At 40.2% G+C, this 17,600-nt stretch overlaps 1 protein-coding gene across 7 annotated transcripts in view; it reads left to right on the top strand.

Moving 5' to 3' along the window:
• The window catches only part of POLE2 (DNA polymerase epsilon 2, accessory subunit), a 34,873-nt gene extending 27,281 nt beyond the window's left edge, over positions 1-7,592 (top strand). For 6 of the 7 annotated variants that reach the window (XM_036347129.1, XM_036347160.1, XM_036347146.1 and 3 more), the window contains 4 exons: positions 383-491; positions 1,296-1,472; positions 3,467-3,534; positions 7,472-7,592. In XM_036347129.1, the coding sequence (XP_036203022.1) occupies positions 383-491; positions 1,296-1,472; positions 3,467-3,534; positions 7,472-7,490 (373 nt within the window). In that variant the 3' untranslated portion in view covers positions 7,491-7,592. The remainder of the gene's footprint in view (positions 1-382; positions 492-1,295; positions 1,473-3,466; positions 3,535-7,471) is intronic. The other variant, XM_036347134.1, reaches the window with a different exon arrangement.
• Positions 7,593-17,600: the final 10,008 nt, after the last annotated feature.

Genomic DNA, 17,600 nt, shown 5'->3' with positions numbered 1-17,600 from the left:
CCAGCCTTCAAGACCTTTCTCCCCACAAATGTCCCACTTGACCTTTTTCTTTTTCCCATGCACGTAATCATCTTCCAACATACTGTATAATTATGTTTATTGTTTTTTTCTCTGATCACCCTCTTCTCATTAGAATGTAAACTCCATGAGGACTGGGATCCTTTTGTTTTGTTCACTCATTCCTAGAATAGTTCAGTACACATATTAAGAGCTCAATAAATTACTGTCCAATGAATGGACGAATAGATAAATTCTGATTGAATTTTTGCTGTGGTAAACAATGGAAAGTGGGAATGATTTTGTATTATAAAACCATTTGCCTTTTAAATTACCTCATATTTTTTTCTGATGAAGTCAAATTCAACTACTATTTTTATTTCAGAATTCAGTATTGTACACAAGAAATTATTGTCTTTCGTGAAGACTTAGTGAATAAAATGTGCAGAAACTGTGTCCGTTTTCCTAGTAGCAATTTGGATATTCCTAATCATGTAAGTTCACAGTCTTCTTTATAAAACTATTACATGTTGCGTCACATAAAATTTTGTTAAGCCACTTGATAATTTACCCTCTAATGTTTATATAAATTATGGTTATAATCTGAACATACTTTTGTAAGTTAATATTTGTTAGTAATCAGTGTTTCTCAACTTTCTCACTGAAATATCCCCTAATGGGTGGAGGAAAACCCAGAAGCAGCAGGAAATTTCACTGAAGCTTCCTTGTTTTGTCCTAAAACTCATAAATCTTACATTGTACTTCAAAATATATGTGTATGTTTTAATAAAATGTTCATGTTTACTAAATATTTCCTGTGATATGACAGGATGTGTAGTGCTTATCTTGTAGCTTCAAGGTTCCATGATACATGTACCCCCTTTTCAGAAGTTATGAAAAGAGATCATATAGAGCATTTTCTATATTTATTTTATAATAGCTAAAGCTTATATAGGCTAAATATCTATTTTTGGCATTGCTCAAGCTATGAATTATTTTTAGTTGAACAGAATTACTAAATGGGTTTATTATACAGTATACTAGTAAGTACAGTTGCTCCAATTTGACCATTGGGGGATTGGATTTTACAGTGAATTATATTAAATGAAAACTCAAAAATTTTTCCTAAACTACAGGATAGTCAATCTCATTTCATCTCTGTGTTTCCCACAGCTCCATAATTCAGAGTTCTAATTGTTTCTCAAATTTTCTAATTCTTTTGGGTAATTAATTTGAAATTGTTAGTTGTTTTAACTTTTACAAATGAATTAAAGTTTGTTTTGTATCATTCTTTTTAGTTTGTGAAGACTATCTTATCCCAAGGACACCTGACTCCTCTACCCCTCTATGTCTGCCCAGTATACTGGGCATATGACTATGCTTTGAGAGTGTACCCTTTGCCTGATCTACTTGTCATCGCAGACAAATATGATCCTTTCACTTTGACCAATACTGAATGCCTCTGCATAAACCCAGTAAGAATGTAGTTAACATTATATAGTCATAGTTTGTCAAGATTAGAGTGTTATTTCTTTTTTTTTCTTTTTTCGTTCAATCAGAGTATTATTTCTTTAAATTTAAAATGTGTATTTAAAAATATTACTGTTAGAGTAAAAATATAGATGAGACACTGAATTAGTTTGGTATATACTGAAAGTTCTTAAACCTTCAGTGTGGCATGTGACTATAATGTGATTTTTTCTAAAAAATATACATACACCCAAGCTTATAAATCCAAATGAATATTTTCCCTTCAAAGTAACTTACCTTGGGATTCCTTTCAGGGAATTGCTTTCAAAGCCTGTATCCATTCTCTTTAAACATATAAATGGTACTTATCCTTTGAGGAAGATTTTGATTTTTAGAAGTTGCCCAAGTCCTCAAAATCTAAACCTGATAAATGTGGAAATTCTTATTGAGACACAGTTTATTACTTCGTTTTTTTATGCAGAACCTTGAAATTGCTTCAGAATCTTGAAGTTGCTTCAGAATTTTGAAGTTGCTTCAGAATTTCTGCAGAAGTATGATTGACTTTAAATTTAGGGAATACAGACTGCATAAACATTGTGGTTGATGTCAAAATGTCTCCACTAGAGGCTTTATGCTCTGTATGCTTTCTTAATTCTGGTGAATTTTATATCTTAATACAGTGGTTCTCAACCTTCCTAATGCCGCGACCCTCTAATACAGTTCCTCATATTGTGGTGACCCCCAATTTCATTGTTACAAATTGAACATAATTAAAGCATAGTGATTAATCACAAAAACAATATGTAATTATATATGTGTTTTCCGATGGTCTTAGGCGACCCCTGTGAAAGGGTCGTTCGATCCCCCCCAGTGAGAACCACTGCTTAAATACTTTTTTGTTTCATTTAGGTCATTACTAGAAACATCGTGCCTTCCTATTGGTTACTGCTTCCTCAAACACACACTTACTGTGCCCACCTCCCAGGGCATCTCATCACAGAACTGTTGACATTTTGAACCAAGTCTTTGTTGTGGAGCTCTGTCCTGTGCACTGTAGGGTGTTTAGCAGGATCCCTGGATTCAATCCACTGGATGCTAGCAGCCCCTAATTTATAACAATCAAAAATGTCTGAGGATATTTGACAAATGTGCCCGGGGGGGGGGGGGCAAAATTGTCCTTGGTTGAGAACTACGCTAAGGATGAGCATAGTCAACTGATTTTATTTTATTGTTTGAAATTTGTGGCCTGATTTTTGTAGACTATTCACAATTTAGTATTCTTTAACAGAGGCTATATCTTTATTTAAATCGAATAGTTTGGATATTCTCATAATTAATGCTTTATTTGAAAATGCCTTATTTCTGAAATTTTCCACCTTTTCATCCTGTAGGTGAATAAACCACTTTCTACCATAATTACATCTTTTTTTACCTTATTTATACCTTTTGGGTCCAAAACTTGCCTTTGACATTGCTTCATCCCTTCTTAATACTTATGTACATTAACGAATGCCTGCAATGGGCATGGCAATGGGCCAGGGACACAAAGACTGAAAGGACAGAGCCTCTACCCTAGTTTAGTAGTGGACAGACATCGGTATGTGTGTTCAGTTGCTTTGAGGGCATGTTGAAGGGCCATGAAACCCAGATTTTCACTGGGGAGAGGGATAGGAAAAATTTCTTAAAGATTCTGGGTGTCTTATATGCATCTTTAACATCATACATAGTCCTTATACTAAGTAGAGCCACTCCTACTTATATTTCCAGTCACACCTGTTAGCATAAGGTGGTCTAGCCAACTTGAAAGATGTTTGTTTTAAGTAGATATTTTATAGTAGTATCTTCTCTCTGTAAAGATCAAGCAAAAATCTGTCACATCACTTTATAGTCACATCTTATAACTTTTAAAGTCATGATGACCAAGGAATTTGATTTTAAAAACAGGAATTTTTCTATAAAAGTTGAGTATTCATTTACAGACATTTTTTCCCCCCCAAAGGGCTCTTTTCCAAGAAGTGGATTTTCATTCAAAGTTTTTTATCCTTCCAACAAGACAGTAGAAGATAGGTAAGTGTGCCCACAGAAACTGGCAGAAGAAGCTGTTTCTTAGTGCTATATTGCTAATCATCAAACGTTCTATAGGTGTGTTGAGGTTTTTAAAAATGTCTGTAGTGACCCATTGGAAATGTTCTAGGCTGAAGTTATTGTGGTCAGGCTGTGTGACATAGAATATTATGTATTTGATGGCAAGCTTGTGATGAAATAGATCAAGCATTGTTTTCTCAGGGAAATCTTGGACCAGCTATGGAGGTGGGCTAGTTTTCTCACAGTCTGACTTCTAATCATGTTCATATTATTCTGAGAGCACAGCCCTGCCCTCCACATGGTTGAGTCTCAAAACCTAGGTAATCTGTCTTAAATTGGCAGCAAAGCATTTGGAAGGAGCTGGGTGCAAGTGTGGTGATGGGCAGGGGTTGGAGTTGGGGGAAGGTCTTTTTTTTAAATTTATTTTTATTGATTTCAGAGAGAGAGGGGGAGAGATTGAAACACCAATGAGAGAGAATCATTGATTGGCTGCCTTTTGCATGCCCCTCACTGGGGATCGAACCCGCAACCCAGGCATATGCCCTTGACCAGAATCGAACCCAGGACCACCCCCACCCCCACCACCACCTCCACCCCCGTTCCGCAGGCTGATGCTCTATCCACTGAGCCAAACCGGCTAGGGCTGGGGGAAGGTCTTGAGGTAAAAAAGAATAATCACCTGGTGGGTAGTGGTTTTCCAAGGGCAATCTATAGATCACCTACATCAGAGTCCTTGAGGATCCTTGTTAAAAATATGTTGCCCTAGCTGGTTTGGGTTAGTGGATAGAGCATCGGCCTGTGGATTGAAGAGTCTTGGGTTCGATTCTGGTCAAGGGCACATGCCTGGGTTGCAGGCTCAGTCCCCAGTAGATGGCATGCAGGAGGCAGTCAATCAATGATTCTCTCTCATTGATGTTTTCATCTTTTTCTCCTTCTCTCTTCCTCTCTGAAATCAATAAAAACATATTTAAAAGAAAAAAAAAGTTCTGGGATCCCATCCCACATTTAGCAAATGGCTTGCTCTATAGTTATAGGACTCATAAATATGCATTTTGATGCTGTGTCCATTGTCAGGCATCCTAACATATAATGTCAGTTAATCAAACATATTTTGAAAAAACTCCACTTCCTGTTAAGAGCAAATAACCAGCCCTGCCTAGAGGTTTGACTGCTGATCAGGGCACATACCTAGGTTGCAGGTTTGATCACCCACTGGTTGGGGTGTGTACAGGGAGGCAGCCAATAGATGATTTTCTCTCTCCTTTCTTTCTTCTTCCTTTCATTCTAAGATCAATGAGAAACATATTCTCAGGTGAGGATTAAAAAATATAAAGGAACAAATAACCAAATAACTGTCCTCTAGTTTCTTGTTAGAGAATATAATTTTGAACACACAGCTCAATTGTAATTTTTGCAATTAATATATTCAAATTAAAATCAATACAATCTCATGATAAAAATTTAAGCAATGCTTAAAAGTATAAAACTGCAAAGAAAAATATCTCTGTAATACCTCTGCTTTCTAACCCTGAACCCATGATTAACAGTCCTTGTATATGTTTCTTAAAAAAAAATTTGTGCATTATTCTTTCTGCCCAATACTTATGGATGATTGAAGTCCATTCAGTTTATGAGATATTATAAGTTTTATTCTTGGATTCATTAATTTGACATATATATGACTAGAGGCTCAGTACACGAAATTCATGCACTTGTAGGGTCCCTAGCGGCTGCTGGCCGGGGCCTCCCTCCCTTCCCCCGGCCGCCTGCCAGCGCCAGGGCCTCCCTGGCCAGCCCGCCCCCTGGTCCAACTCCCAGAAGAACTCCAGTCGAGGGGACAATTTGCATACCACGCTTTTATTATATAGGATTCTTAACATATTCCAAGCATTGCTTAGTTTTTGGAATATAACCAGATACTTGAATAAAGGTTTTTAATCCATAAGCCTGACATGTGTTAGACTTTACCTAGTCCACATTGAATCCTAGCTGGTTTGGTTCAGTGGATAGAGTGTTGCCTGGGAACCAAAGGGTTCTGGGTTCGATTCTGGTCAAGGGCACATACCTCAGTTGCAGGCTTCTCCCTGGCCTGAGCCCTGGTTGGAGCATGTGCAGGAGGCAACTAATTGATATGTTTCTCTTACATCAATATTTCTGTCTTTCCTCTCCTCTCTCTTCCACTCTCTCTGAAAGCCAATAGAAAAATATTGAGTGAGGATTTAAAAACATTTTTTTTAAAGAATTGATAAGGTTGCTTTTAGGTAAGGGAACCAATCTTCTGAAGTCTCACCACTCTCTGTTGTCAACACCTGGATGCCCCCGAGGGCATCTGATTTTGTGACCTCAGGATTAAGTCACCTCTGAGGGTTGTCTCCCTGGTTCGTATTTTGTCCACCTTCCTATTGACTTTTACTGAATTGAGATTTGGTATAAAACTTATCCTCCTATGAGAACTAGTCCTGGGAACTTTAAACAGGTCTCAGAACAAGAGAATCTGTCTGTCCCAAGCAAAAGTTGGGTGTAGCCCTGGCTTCATCTTTTCTGACCTGTATTTTCGCCTTACCTGAGTTTCCTCATTTTCTTTTATCTTTTTACTAGAGGCCTGATGCACAAAATTTGTGCAAGGGCTTGGCTCTTGCATTTAAGGCTTCGTCCGGAAGGTTATCCAGTCAAATTAGCATATTACGCTTTTATTATTATAGATTACATCTATCTACAAACCATTTACTGTGTTTTAATGAGTTGGGATATAAGCAAATAACCCACAATGGGAGATTAACTGATTTTTTATGATAGCACAAGAAACTTCAGTTATGTTTCTTGTAATGTTCCCCGATTGCCATGTAGAATTGTTTTGTGTTCTAAGCTCTTCGTACAAATTTCTGTGGTACTTCTTAACAGTGTAGTATAAGTCACTTATGTGCCTGTCCCTCTTTAAAATTTCTAGCATAGTAGTACTTGACTTGCATTTTGTTGAGATAAAATAGTTGGTTCCTTTATCTTCTGTGGACTCAGATGCTGAAAACCTTGGCATAATATCTAAACTGTAATTAGTATAAATAATTTGAGGAATCTTTTAGTGCTGGATCAAACAAATAGACGCATGTTTACTTTTGAGAGAATGAAAAAATTTTCAAGATATAGTGGAATAATTTGGTCTTCCTGCTATTTAGCTTCTCCTCAGAATAAATCTTTTGTTAGAATATTTGTGAAATCATATTGTAGAGTTAGCATCAAAATGTAGTGAAAGTAGATAAGCTTAACTGTTTCAATGAGTACTATCAAATATAGTTTACTTTAAAACACAGTATTGGTGATGTGAATACTCTCACACTTGATCAGAATAAAAAATAGTAAAAACTTTTATGGAGGGCAATCTGACAAGATTTCTTAAGACCTAACCTGCATATACCAGCAATTCCATTTCTAGGAATTTGTCCTACAGATTATACTTGGGCATATGCATAAAAAAAGGTACAACTGTTTCTTATGTAGTTTTTAGACTACCAAACAAACATTTAAATACATACCCATTTAAATGTATATGCTTATTTAGAAGTTTCCTAACTTAGATTTTAAAGCATTAAAGGGATTAGTTTCAAAAATTATAAATATATTTATTACTAATTGAAAAAAGTATACTGTTCATAGTATTCTACCACTTATATGTGTTTTTATAGCACATACCCCCCCATGCATATAAATGTTTAGATGATATTTTAAGGATATATTGTATAAGGCTATATAATTGCTTCTGGGAGCAGAAATAGTGTGAGAGACTGACATATTTTTCCAGCACCTTTTCAATTTGGAACAATATGAATGTTTTTTAATTTAATTAACAAAACCTAAATATTAAGACATGTACAATAACTAGATTTCTAAAATGTTTCATTTTATGAATATTTTCTACTTTCAGCAAACTTCAAGGTTTTTGAGATTCTTGAATACCATCGAAGAAACAAAACTCCATTTTCTGCTTAATTTTATATTTCATGTAACTTTGATATTAGGTTACAATAAAATTATAGTAAACTTTAGAATGTTGTTTAAATTTATATTTTATGAGATTTTGATATTGTTATAATAAACATGATGGTATACTTTACAGGTTTTATAGGAAAAATATTTTCTAATCGTTTAAGAAAAATATGAAAATATGTATAAAGATGTAATCTAGTTATACATTTGCACCTAAAAACTGACCTTTTATTATTTCTATACTGGTTATATGCTAATGTTCATTTTAAGAAAAACAGATATTTAAACATTTTTGAATCATTATTTTAGTTTAACTTAGGTTTTTATCACCATAAGAGTTCTTAGAGTATGTCTGACAATTTTGAAACTATTTAAATTTCAAGTCACAGAATTTATTCTAATGACTAGAGGCCCAGTGCACGAAAATTCATTCACTGGGGGGTGTCCCTCAGCCCGGCCTGCCCCCTCTCACAGTCCAGGAGCCCTCAGGGGATGTCCTCCTCTGTGGGAGGTGACCAGGTCGATCAGGGGAAGGCACCACCCCATCACTCCGCTGCTGCTGCCACTGCCGGCTGCCGCAGCTGCTGGCCCTCAGCCCTCGCTTCTTAGCACTGGCCCCGTCCCCCACCCACTGGTGGGTGGGGGGCGATCTGGGGCCAGGCTGTCTGGGGGATGGGCTGTGGGAGGTTGAGGCACAGCAGGTTGCACCGCATCCAGCCTCTGCAGAGGTGTGGCGCCGGGACCGGGCTCGCTCCGCTGCCTCTGTGGCTGCCTCTGCAGAAGGGGCGGCACTGGGACTGGGACCGTGCAGCCCCCTCTCCCACGCCTCCTCTGCAGACTGGGCCACAGCGCCGGCCTTCTTGCGCGGCACAGGCCTTCTCCCTTCTTGCTCAGCCCTCCTCCCTTCTCCTGCGTCACCACCTTCTCCCGCGGCCTCTGCAAAAGGGACCGTGGTGCCGGACAGGCCCGTGCCACAGCCTCTCCTGTGTTGCTGGCCCTTGGCCCTTGTGGCTCTGTGGCTTTGTCTGGAAGGACGTCCAGAAGGACGTCTGGTCTAATTAGCATATTACCCTTTTATTAGTATGGATAGTTGAAAACCTTTGTTTCAGGATGTTACTGTGATATTCATTGCATAATTATCTTTTGGCACTGGAAATTTAAAAACACAGTTCCTTTAGTTTTTACATTTAGAAGACATGTTTACTTTGAAGCAGCATGTTTTGCCATATCAGCTGTAATCACTCAACACTATTCCCTTACTTTTAGTTTATGGTGTTACAACAATAGCCCAGAAATAAATCTGAATGACAGGAAGTAAGAGGACAATGAGTGTTTCAAATATAGAGTAACCTAAATATTATGAAGAGCCTGAAGATACTTTTCCTGGAAATGTGCTTTTTGGGGAAAAGATAGTGATAAAAAAAAACCAAAAATGACATTAAAGGGAAAATTCCTCAAGAAAATTTAATGTGAATGTGATAAGTGAATCATTAGTTAAGAATGAAGTGGTAATTTGAGATGTGGTTTGAGGATGGAAAAGTCAGGGAGAATGTCAGAAGAGGCCTGATATTAGAAAAATAAGATTTAACTTTAATTTCAAGTAGCCTAGAAAAATTGAAGTTAAAGTGAAATCAAGCCCTAGCCAGTTTTGCTCAGTGGATAGAGCATCAGCCCGTGGACTGAAAGGTCCCGGGTTTGATTCTGGTCAAGGGCAAGTACCTTGGTTGCAGGCTCTTCCCTGGCCTGGGCCCTGGTCAAGGAAAAATATCCTTGAGTGAGGGTTTTTTTTAAAAGGTGAAATCAAGGCATAAGTTCAAAAGTTACTAATTACTTGGGAAAAAATTATAATTTGGGCCTTGAAAGTGGTAGTGAAATAGATACAAGGTTGATGGTCCAGTTATGAGAACCACAGAGCTAAATATGAAAGATGATGGGTAGAAAGTTATAAGTGTAAACTGGGTACAAGGTGTCCCCTCATTAACTGATTCATTTGGCAGATAATTGCTTCCATATATAAAGATGAGCTATTTGAGACTTTTTCAGGAACACAGTTAATGGTAGAAAGATAGGGTGTATTTAGGAGTTAGCAATGTGAAACAAGATGAAGCATGAAGCAAAACAATTATTTAAGAGCAGAGAAGTTGCCAGAACCAGGTAGTAAGTATCGGAATAAGATAAGACAGGAACTAGAACCAGGTGGGGATCAGCATCACCCAGAAATGAAAAGGAAGCAGAGGTCTGGATGAAGGGGCAGTGGAGGAGCAGCTCTGAAAGGGTCTCCTGGGCTCCTGCTGCAGGCACAAACAGGTGTGTGCTCCCTCACTTGGTGTTTAATCAGCTGAAGCAGGCTGATCTCACTGCAGAAACCTGGGTATGAGAGGCATTTTCATGTGATGTTGTGCCTCAGAGCAGGGGCCAGGTAGATCACACAAGACAGATATGGGTGAGAAAAGCAACACTTGATCTCTGTGTGGGGAAACCACAGAGTGTGCCTGGAACTGTACAGACGAGCTCCCAGTTGCTTGTCATTAGGTGTCAGACCATCTACTCTGGATCTCTATCCCCAATAGAGTTGACATGCAGTATTTGTGGGGGGATAAAAGAAAGTAGGTTGGACTAAGGGGTTAATAACTGATAATGGCTTTAATACCCAGTCCATCTCCCATGAAAGGCATTCGTACTTTAATAAGGATAGCCTTTCCTTAAGGGATGAATTTTAGGCAAAAGATCATTTGTTTGGGGCAGTGGTCGGCAAACTGTGGCTCGGCAAACTGCGGCTCGCGAGCCACATGTGGCTCTTTGGCCCCTTGAGTGTGGCTCTCCCACAAAATACCAACTTCTGCGCATGGGCCACGAACTTCAATCGCACTGTACGTGCGCACCTGCACGTGGTATTTTGTGGAAGAGCCACACTCAAGGGGCCAAAGAGCCGCATGTGGCTTAAGAGCCGCAGTTTGCTGAACACAGGTTTGGGGCATAGGAGCTTCTCAACTCCATTTTTCCCAAAGAGCTGTTGGGAAAGGGACTGCCGCATAGTAAGAAATTTGGGAAGGTGGAGGGCATGGATCCTTAGAAAATCTAATGAAAACTAAGGTCCCTCAGAAAAATCAGCATGAGCCTACCCCCTTATAATTTCAGAGGGCTCAGGAATTCTGAAGGCCATTCTCATTCCCAAACAGGTGTGGTCTGTTGTCATGTGTTCATGTTTGGAAATATCATTAAGTTGAAATATGTCCAGTATTTTGAAGTTAACAAAGGTACCAAAATAAACTGAAACCAATCATTGGGTATGTTCACTGACATCAGGGTTATAACAGAAAATACATCCTCCAGCCCTAGCTGGTTTGGCTCAGTGGATAGAGCATCGGCCTGAAGACTAAAGGGTTCCGGATTCAATTCGGGTCAAGGGCACATGTCCAGGTTGCAGACTCAATCCCTAGTAGGGAGCGTGCAGGAGGCAGCCAATCAATGATTCTCTCTCATCAATGATGTTTCTCTTTCTTCTTCTCCCTTCCTCTCTGAAATCAATAAAAATACTTTTTTTTTAAAAAAAAGAAAATACATCCTCCACATGCTTTAAAGATCTAGAATTCATCTTTATGCTTCAAAACCATTTCAGATGTAAATCTAAGAACTAAATTGTAGGGTATTTTTTAAAAATCCATTTTTATTGACTTCAGAGAGGAAGGGAGAGGGAGAGAGACACATCAATGATGTATCATTGATCAGCTGCTTCTGCCCCACATGGTGGATTGAGCCCAAAACCCGGGCATGTACCCTGACAGGGAATCGAACCGCAACCTCCTGGTTCATAGGTTGATGCTCAACCACTGAGTCATGCGGGCTGGGCTTTATTTATTTATTTATTAAAAATATATAGTTTTATAGTTTTACTGATTTCAGAGAGGAGGGAAGAGGGAGAGAGAAACATCCATGATGAGGGTCATTGATCAGCCTCCTCCTGCATGCCCCCTACTGGGGATCGAGCCTGCAACCCGGGCATGTGCCCTTGACCAGAATTGAACCCGGGACCCTTCAGTCCGCAGGCCAACACTCTACCCACTGAGCCAAACCAGCTAGGGCTGGGCTTTAAACATTTTATTAAACAAGTTCATAATAGAAAAATTAGGAAATACAGATAATCATAAAGAAAAAAGTTCTAAAGACCTTCATTTCCACCATCAGAGATAATCTGTTAATATTCTGGTATAGATCCTTTCAGATTTTCTCTATGCATACATTTTTTCCTCTAAACATATTTTAGGGATGCCCATCTGGTGTAGCTCAGTGGCTGAGTGTCAACCTCTGAACCAGGGGGTCACGGTTCAATTCCTGTTCAGGGCACATGCGCAGGTTTCCAGCTCGATCCCCAGTGTGCGGCTTGCAGGAAACAGCCAATCAATGATTCTCTCCCATCATTGATGTTTCGATTTCTCCCTTCCTCTCTGAAATATATATTTTAAAAATACGTACTTTAGGGATCATACTATACACACTAAATTTGCCTTTTTTCTTGTTGTCAATCCTCACCCCAGGGTATTTTTTCCATTGCTTTTCAGAGAGAGTGGGAAGGAGAGGGGAGAGAAACATCGATGAGAGAGAGACACACTGATTGGTTGCCTCTCCCATGTATTCTGACTGGGGATGGAAACCTGCAACTCAGGTACGTCCCCTTGACTGAGTGAGAATAGAACCTGTGACCCTTCGGTGCATGGGCCAATACTATAACCACTGAGAAACACCGACCAGAGCTAAACTTGCCTTTTTCTTTACTATATTCATTCATCAAATACTTGAGTGATAATACAGGGGTGGGCAAAAGTAGGTTTACAGTTGTTCATATGGAAAAAGATATGCAAGTTATGATTATTACAGTAGCTTTACTAAAAAGAATATCACAATGGCACAGTGCACTTAGGTATAATCTTGCATGTGCTCAAATTGCTGACCTTCATTATGTACATATTCTTGAGTCTACTTGCTATACTCAAACATACTTTGGCACAGAGTTCTTTATAAACCTACTTATGCCCATCCCTGTATATTCTATATACTAAGGAATCCAATGGTAAACCAGAAAGGCAATATCCTCGCTTTTATGATGCTTACCTTCAAATGGGTGAGCCATACCCTAAAATAAAGTACCAAATGTGAACCAGGCTGAAAATAAAAATGATGCGGGCAATTTTAGATGGGGTGCTGAAGGTGCAAGTCACTAAAGTGACATTGAAGTTCTTTAGACTCAAGGACCCATCACAGGCTGCACAGGAAAGATGAGTGTTCTGCCTCTGTGAAGTATAATGACCTAAGAGGAGACAATTCAGTGGTGTGGAGTTTGGGGCTCAAGCATGATGAGCCTTGTAAACACAAGTAAGGAACTGGGATGTGAGTCTACTAGAAGGTGTTCAGCAGCTCTGGTTCCAAAAATTACTAAGGCTACTATGTGACGAGATTGTAAAGAAGAGGTGAAGAGACCAGTCAGGAAACTATGGCATAAGTCTGCAATAGAGATGAGGGAGGCTCAGACCAGAAATGGAAAGAAGTGGATATATTTGGGGTGTGTAAGAAACAATAGGACTAGATAACTGAATGGCAGTGCAGGGCAGGGGAGAGAGGAATCAAGGCTTACACTTAGGTTTTAAGCTTGAGCAGCTGGGTTGATGGTACTATTTACTGAGACTGGGGAATAACAATTTTGAGAAGGGGAAACCAGGATTTCTATTTGAGATGCCTATCAAACATCCAGGTGGAGGTATCTAGTAGGCAGTGGCATGAGGGTAGGGCTCAGTGGTCAGGTAGGACTGGAGATAAAATGTTGGGAGTCACTGGTCTCATTCCACATGAGATCCATGTGGGCAAATATTTTTTTAAAAGCACATTGAGGAGAAACCAAGATGGCGGCATAGGTAAACACTGGAAATTGCTGCCTCACACAACCACTTCAAAAATACAACTAAAACACAAAACGGACATCATCCAGAACCACAGGAAGGCTGGCTGAGTGGAAATTCTACAACTAGAAGGAAAGAGAAAAGCACACTGAGACTCAGAGGATGTGTGGAAGTAAAGTGCAGAGGTACGGAGGCGCACGTGGAAAGGGCTGGCAACTGAGGATGCGGTTGTCTTTTTCAATCAGGAGGGAGACACAAGCTCTTGATTGCTCTGAACTCCAGTTCCGGGCAAGTCTCTGGGGACCCAGACTCATACGGGGAGAAACTGGACTGTCTGGCAGCGGGCAGAACTCAAGGGCAGCTTTCTCTCAGAGGTGCTTGCAGCGATTACTGAGACGCAGGGCCTCTTAGGGTAGGACTGAGGATCAGCCATAGCTGTTTGCTCCATCCTGTTGATTCCCTGAGACACCGCCTCACCCAAACTGTGAGCAGAGGCTTTTGCATATCAAAGGCCTGGCGCTTTGTATTCTGAAAATTACCTAACAAATTGCAGCTGGGTCAGGGAGACCCAGAACTGCCAAAAGAAGGCCCAAGGCCCCAAGCAGCTTGCATTGCTTCACAGCTGGGCCTCATCTAGGCACCTCCAAACCCCAAACAAAGAAGAGGAATCTGCAGATCTCTCCATAGCTTCTGCTGGGTAGCCTCAGGCAGAGGCTAAATTAACACCTCCTTATAGATCTAAGAGCCAGTGTACCCAGTGGTCAGAGTGGGACCATCCAGATTACAACTCCTCAGATCCATAAGGGACACACTCAGGGGGCAGACTCAGTGAGCACCAAAGCCCCACTGAAGCAAGTCTTGCCCCAGAAAGGTGTCTCCAGCACAGAAGTTCTCCCACTGTAGACACAGCTGATTCTCACAGCCAATTGGGGTGGAGGTCAATTCCTCCCAGTGATACCTACAACAATCAAGGCTTAACTACAACAAGACTGTGCACAAAGTCTTGTGAAGAGACTGGACAAAAATCCTTCACCTATGGATGAGGACAGTGGCGGGGGGCGGGGAGTAAGGGCAGAGGGTGGGGTGGGAACTGGGTCGAGGGGAGCTATGGGGGGAAAAAAGAGAAACAACTGTAATAATCTGAATAAAGATTTAATTTTAAAAAATCATTAAAAAAAAAAAACACATTGAAAAACATTTAGCCTGGCCCTTGATGATTTGGCTTTGGACAGAGCATCAGCCAGTCCCGGGTTCAATTCAAGGGCACTTACCTCGATTGTAAGCTGGCTCCTCCCTGGTCTGGGTCCTGGTCAAGGCTTGTGCAGGAGGCAACTAATTGATGTGTTTCTCTCACATTGTTATTTCTCTCTTTACCTCTCTCTTCCACTCTCTCTGAAAATCAATAGGAAAATATTGAGGATTTAAAAAATTAAATTATGAAAATGAAAGAAGGGGAAGGGTAGGAGAGGGGAGAAGTGGAGGGGAAAGAAGAGAGAGGAGAGGAAAGAGAGAGAGAGAGAGAGAGAGAGAGAAAGGAAGAGACTTTTAGCCCGGCCAGTGTGGCTCAGCAGTTGAGCATCGACCCAAGAACCAAGAGGTCACCAATTTGATTCCTGGTCAGGGTACCAGGTTTCCAGCTTGATCCCCGTAGAGAGCATGCCCATCAATGATGTTTCTCTCTCATCTCATCGATGTTTCTATATCTCTTCCTCCCTAAAATTCAATGAAAAAGCCAATATATTTAAATAAAAGCACGTTGAAAAACGTTTAAAGTGAAGTATGATATCCTATATAATAAAAGGCTAATACGCAAATTGACTGAACGGCGGGACGACTGGTCGCTATGATGTGTAGTGACCACCAGGGGGCAGACGCTCAACACAGGAGCTGCCCCCTGGAGGTCAGTGTGCTCCAGAAGCCCTAAGCCATGGTCATGGCTGGCAAGTGGCGCTAAGGATGTCCTACTGCCAGCTTAGGCCTGCTACCCGCCCGCCCTCGCCCCACCCTCTGTCAGTTGGACATCCCCAGAGGGCTCCCGGACTGCCAGAGGGTGCAAGCCAGGCTGAGCCCCCCGCAAGCACGAATTTCGTGCACTGGGCCTCTAGTACCTACATAAAAATCCCATTGTCAGTGTACAATACAGCTTAATAAATTTTTACAAACTGCAAACCTTGTTACCAGAATTAAGAAATGGAATGTTACCCTCACCCCAGAAGCTCACTTCTCCTCTCCAATCACAACACTCCACTCGCCCTCAAAAGGACAAATATGCCCTGCTGGCGTGGCTCAATGGTTGAGCATTGACCTATGAACCAGGAGGTCACAGTTCAACTCCAGTTGAGGTACATGCATGGATTGCATAATAGAATGGATATATAAATAGAATGGCTTGATCCTGTGTGGGGCATGCAGGAGGCAGCGGATTGGTGATTCTTTCTCATCATTGATGTTTCTATCTCTCCCTCTCCCTTCTTTGAAATCAATAAAAATATATTAAAAGCTTTTCTTTGCTTAGCTGGAGGACATTCTCAAGTAACTTCCTGAAAAAGAGGGTGTGTATGGGAGCCATGAGGAATACCCTTCAATCACAAGTCTTGCCTCAAGATGTTGCCATGGAATATCAGAGACAGAAAAATGACCTTGAGACTGGAGACAGAATAAACTGGTGGTGATGCTTGGGTATGACATACCTATGACCCCAAGGACCACTGGGATTACGTTGTCATTAAGACTTTCCCCTTCACTCCATTCACCTGCCTAATCTTTAGCTATAGTCATGATATATTATGATCATTACCATTTTACTTTTATTACACAAATGAAAAAATTTTGCTGTTGAAACATTGGAACATACTCAAAACTAGTAACAAAATTATTAAAACCACCCACAACTCTACCACCTAGAGATGACTGCAGTGAATCTCTTAGGAGGTGTTCCAATCCCTGGAAGTGAATGGCTGAGAAGATATAAGCGTCATTAAAACATATGGGCCTCCTCTTCCACTCCTGTGCTCTCTATTAATTCACTTGTAGGACATTCTACATTTTGCCATGGTTATTTGTTCAATAACTATAAATTACTATTTACTATATATATGTGTATATATATTTTTTAAGACAACCACTAGCCTGACTTTTAAGATTTTGCCAAGTTTTGTCTATTATATAAGAGAATCATACAGTATGTATTTTATATCTGGTTTCTCACATTATGTTAGTGATACTCATCCACATTGTTTACTCATGTCCATTGTAAATATATACATTTTATTTATCCATTCTATTATTGATGGGAATATGGGTAATTTCCACTATTTGTCTATTACAAATAATGCTGTTATGAATATACAAAATCTAGTCTGTCTTTTGCTAGAAACAGAATTTCTTAGTCATAAAATATACATTATATTTAACAGCAATTTTCCATAGTGATTGACCCAATAGACGCTTCCAGCATACAAGTGTGCCAGTTGCTTTACATGTTTGGGGCATGATTTTTTGTTCTAGTGCCTAGAACACTGCCATAGTTACTCATCTACCTATACAATAGGTGCGACAAGTGTCCAATTCTGTTGAATGAATCTGAACATAGATGGCATTTAAAGCTGTGGGCTTTCATTGTCTTGGAAGAAGTATGATTAGAGAAGAAGGCTGATGAATAAGCCTTGGGTGACTCCTACATTTAGAGAACTGGCAGATGGGGAGAGCATGAAATTCTGCAAACCAAGAGAAATGTGTTCCAAGGGGGCACAGTCAACCACTTTGAATGCTGTCAAGAGATCATAAGATATAGCACGGAAAGGGTCTGGAGTTGTGTTTTTGGTCATTTCAAGCTTTAAGAATTTAAGCATTAAATCATTCAAGTGGAGACCTCAAATGGGCAACTGGCTATAGGAATTTGGAGTTTAGAACCTTCTATGTAAGCCTGGTATTTATGAGTGTAAATTTATTTGTGAAGGAGAGAGTGTAAATGGAGGAGATGGGGACCAGCCTTGACGCATGATGCATTTCCACTTACAAGCTGAACAGAGGTAAACACCTGCAAAGCAGTGTTAAGTGTCTGGTAAGGTAGGAGAGAAGTCTGGAAAGTGTTTTGTTACTGAGATAATGACATCAATTGTGTGAAATGTTGGTGAGTTTCAATGAAAACAGGAAAATAATCACTGGATTTAACAA

Source organism: Myotis myotis, unplaced genomic scaffold, assembly GCF_014108235.1.
Source record: "Myotis myotis isolate mMyoMyo1 unplaced genomic scaffold, mMyoMyo1.p scaffold_m19_p_1, whole genome shotgun sequence".
NCBI lineage: Eukaryota > Metazoa > Chordata > Mammalia > Chiroptera > Vespertilionidae > Myotis > Myotis myotis.
This window is presented reverse-complemented; position numbering and strand designations above follow the sequence as displayed.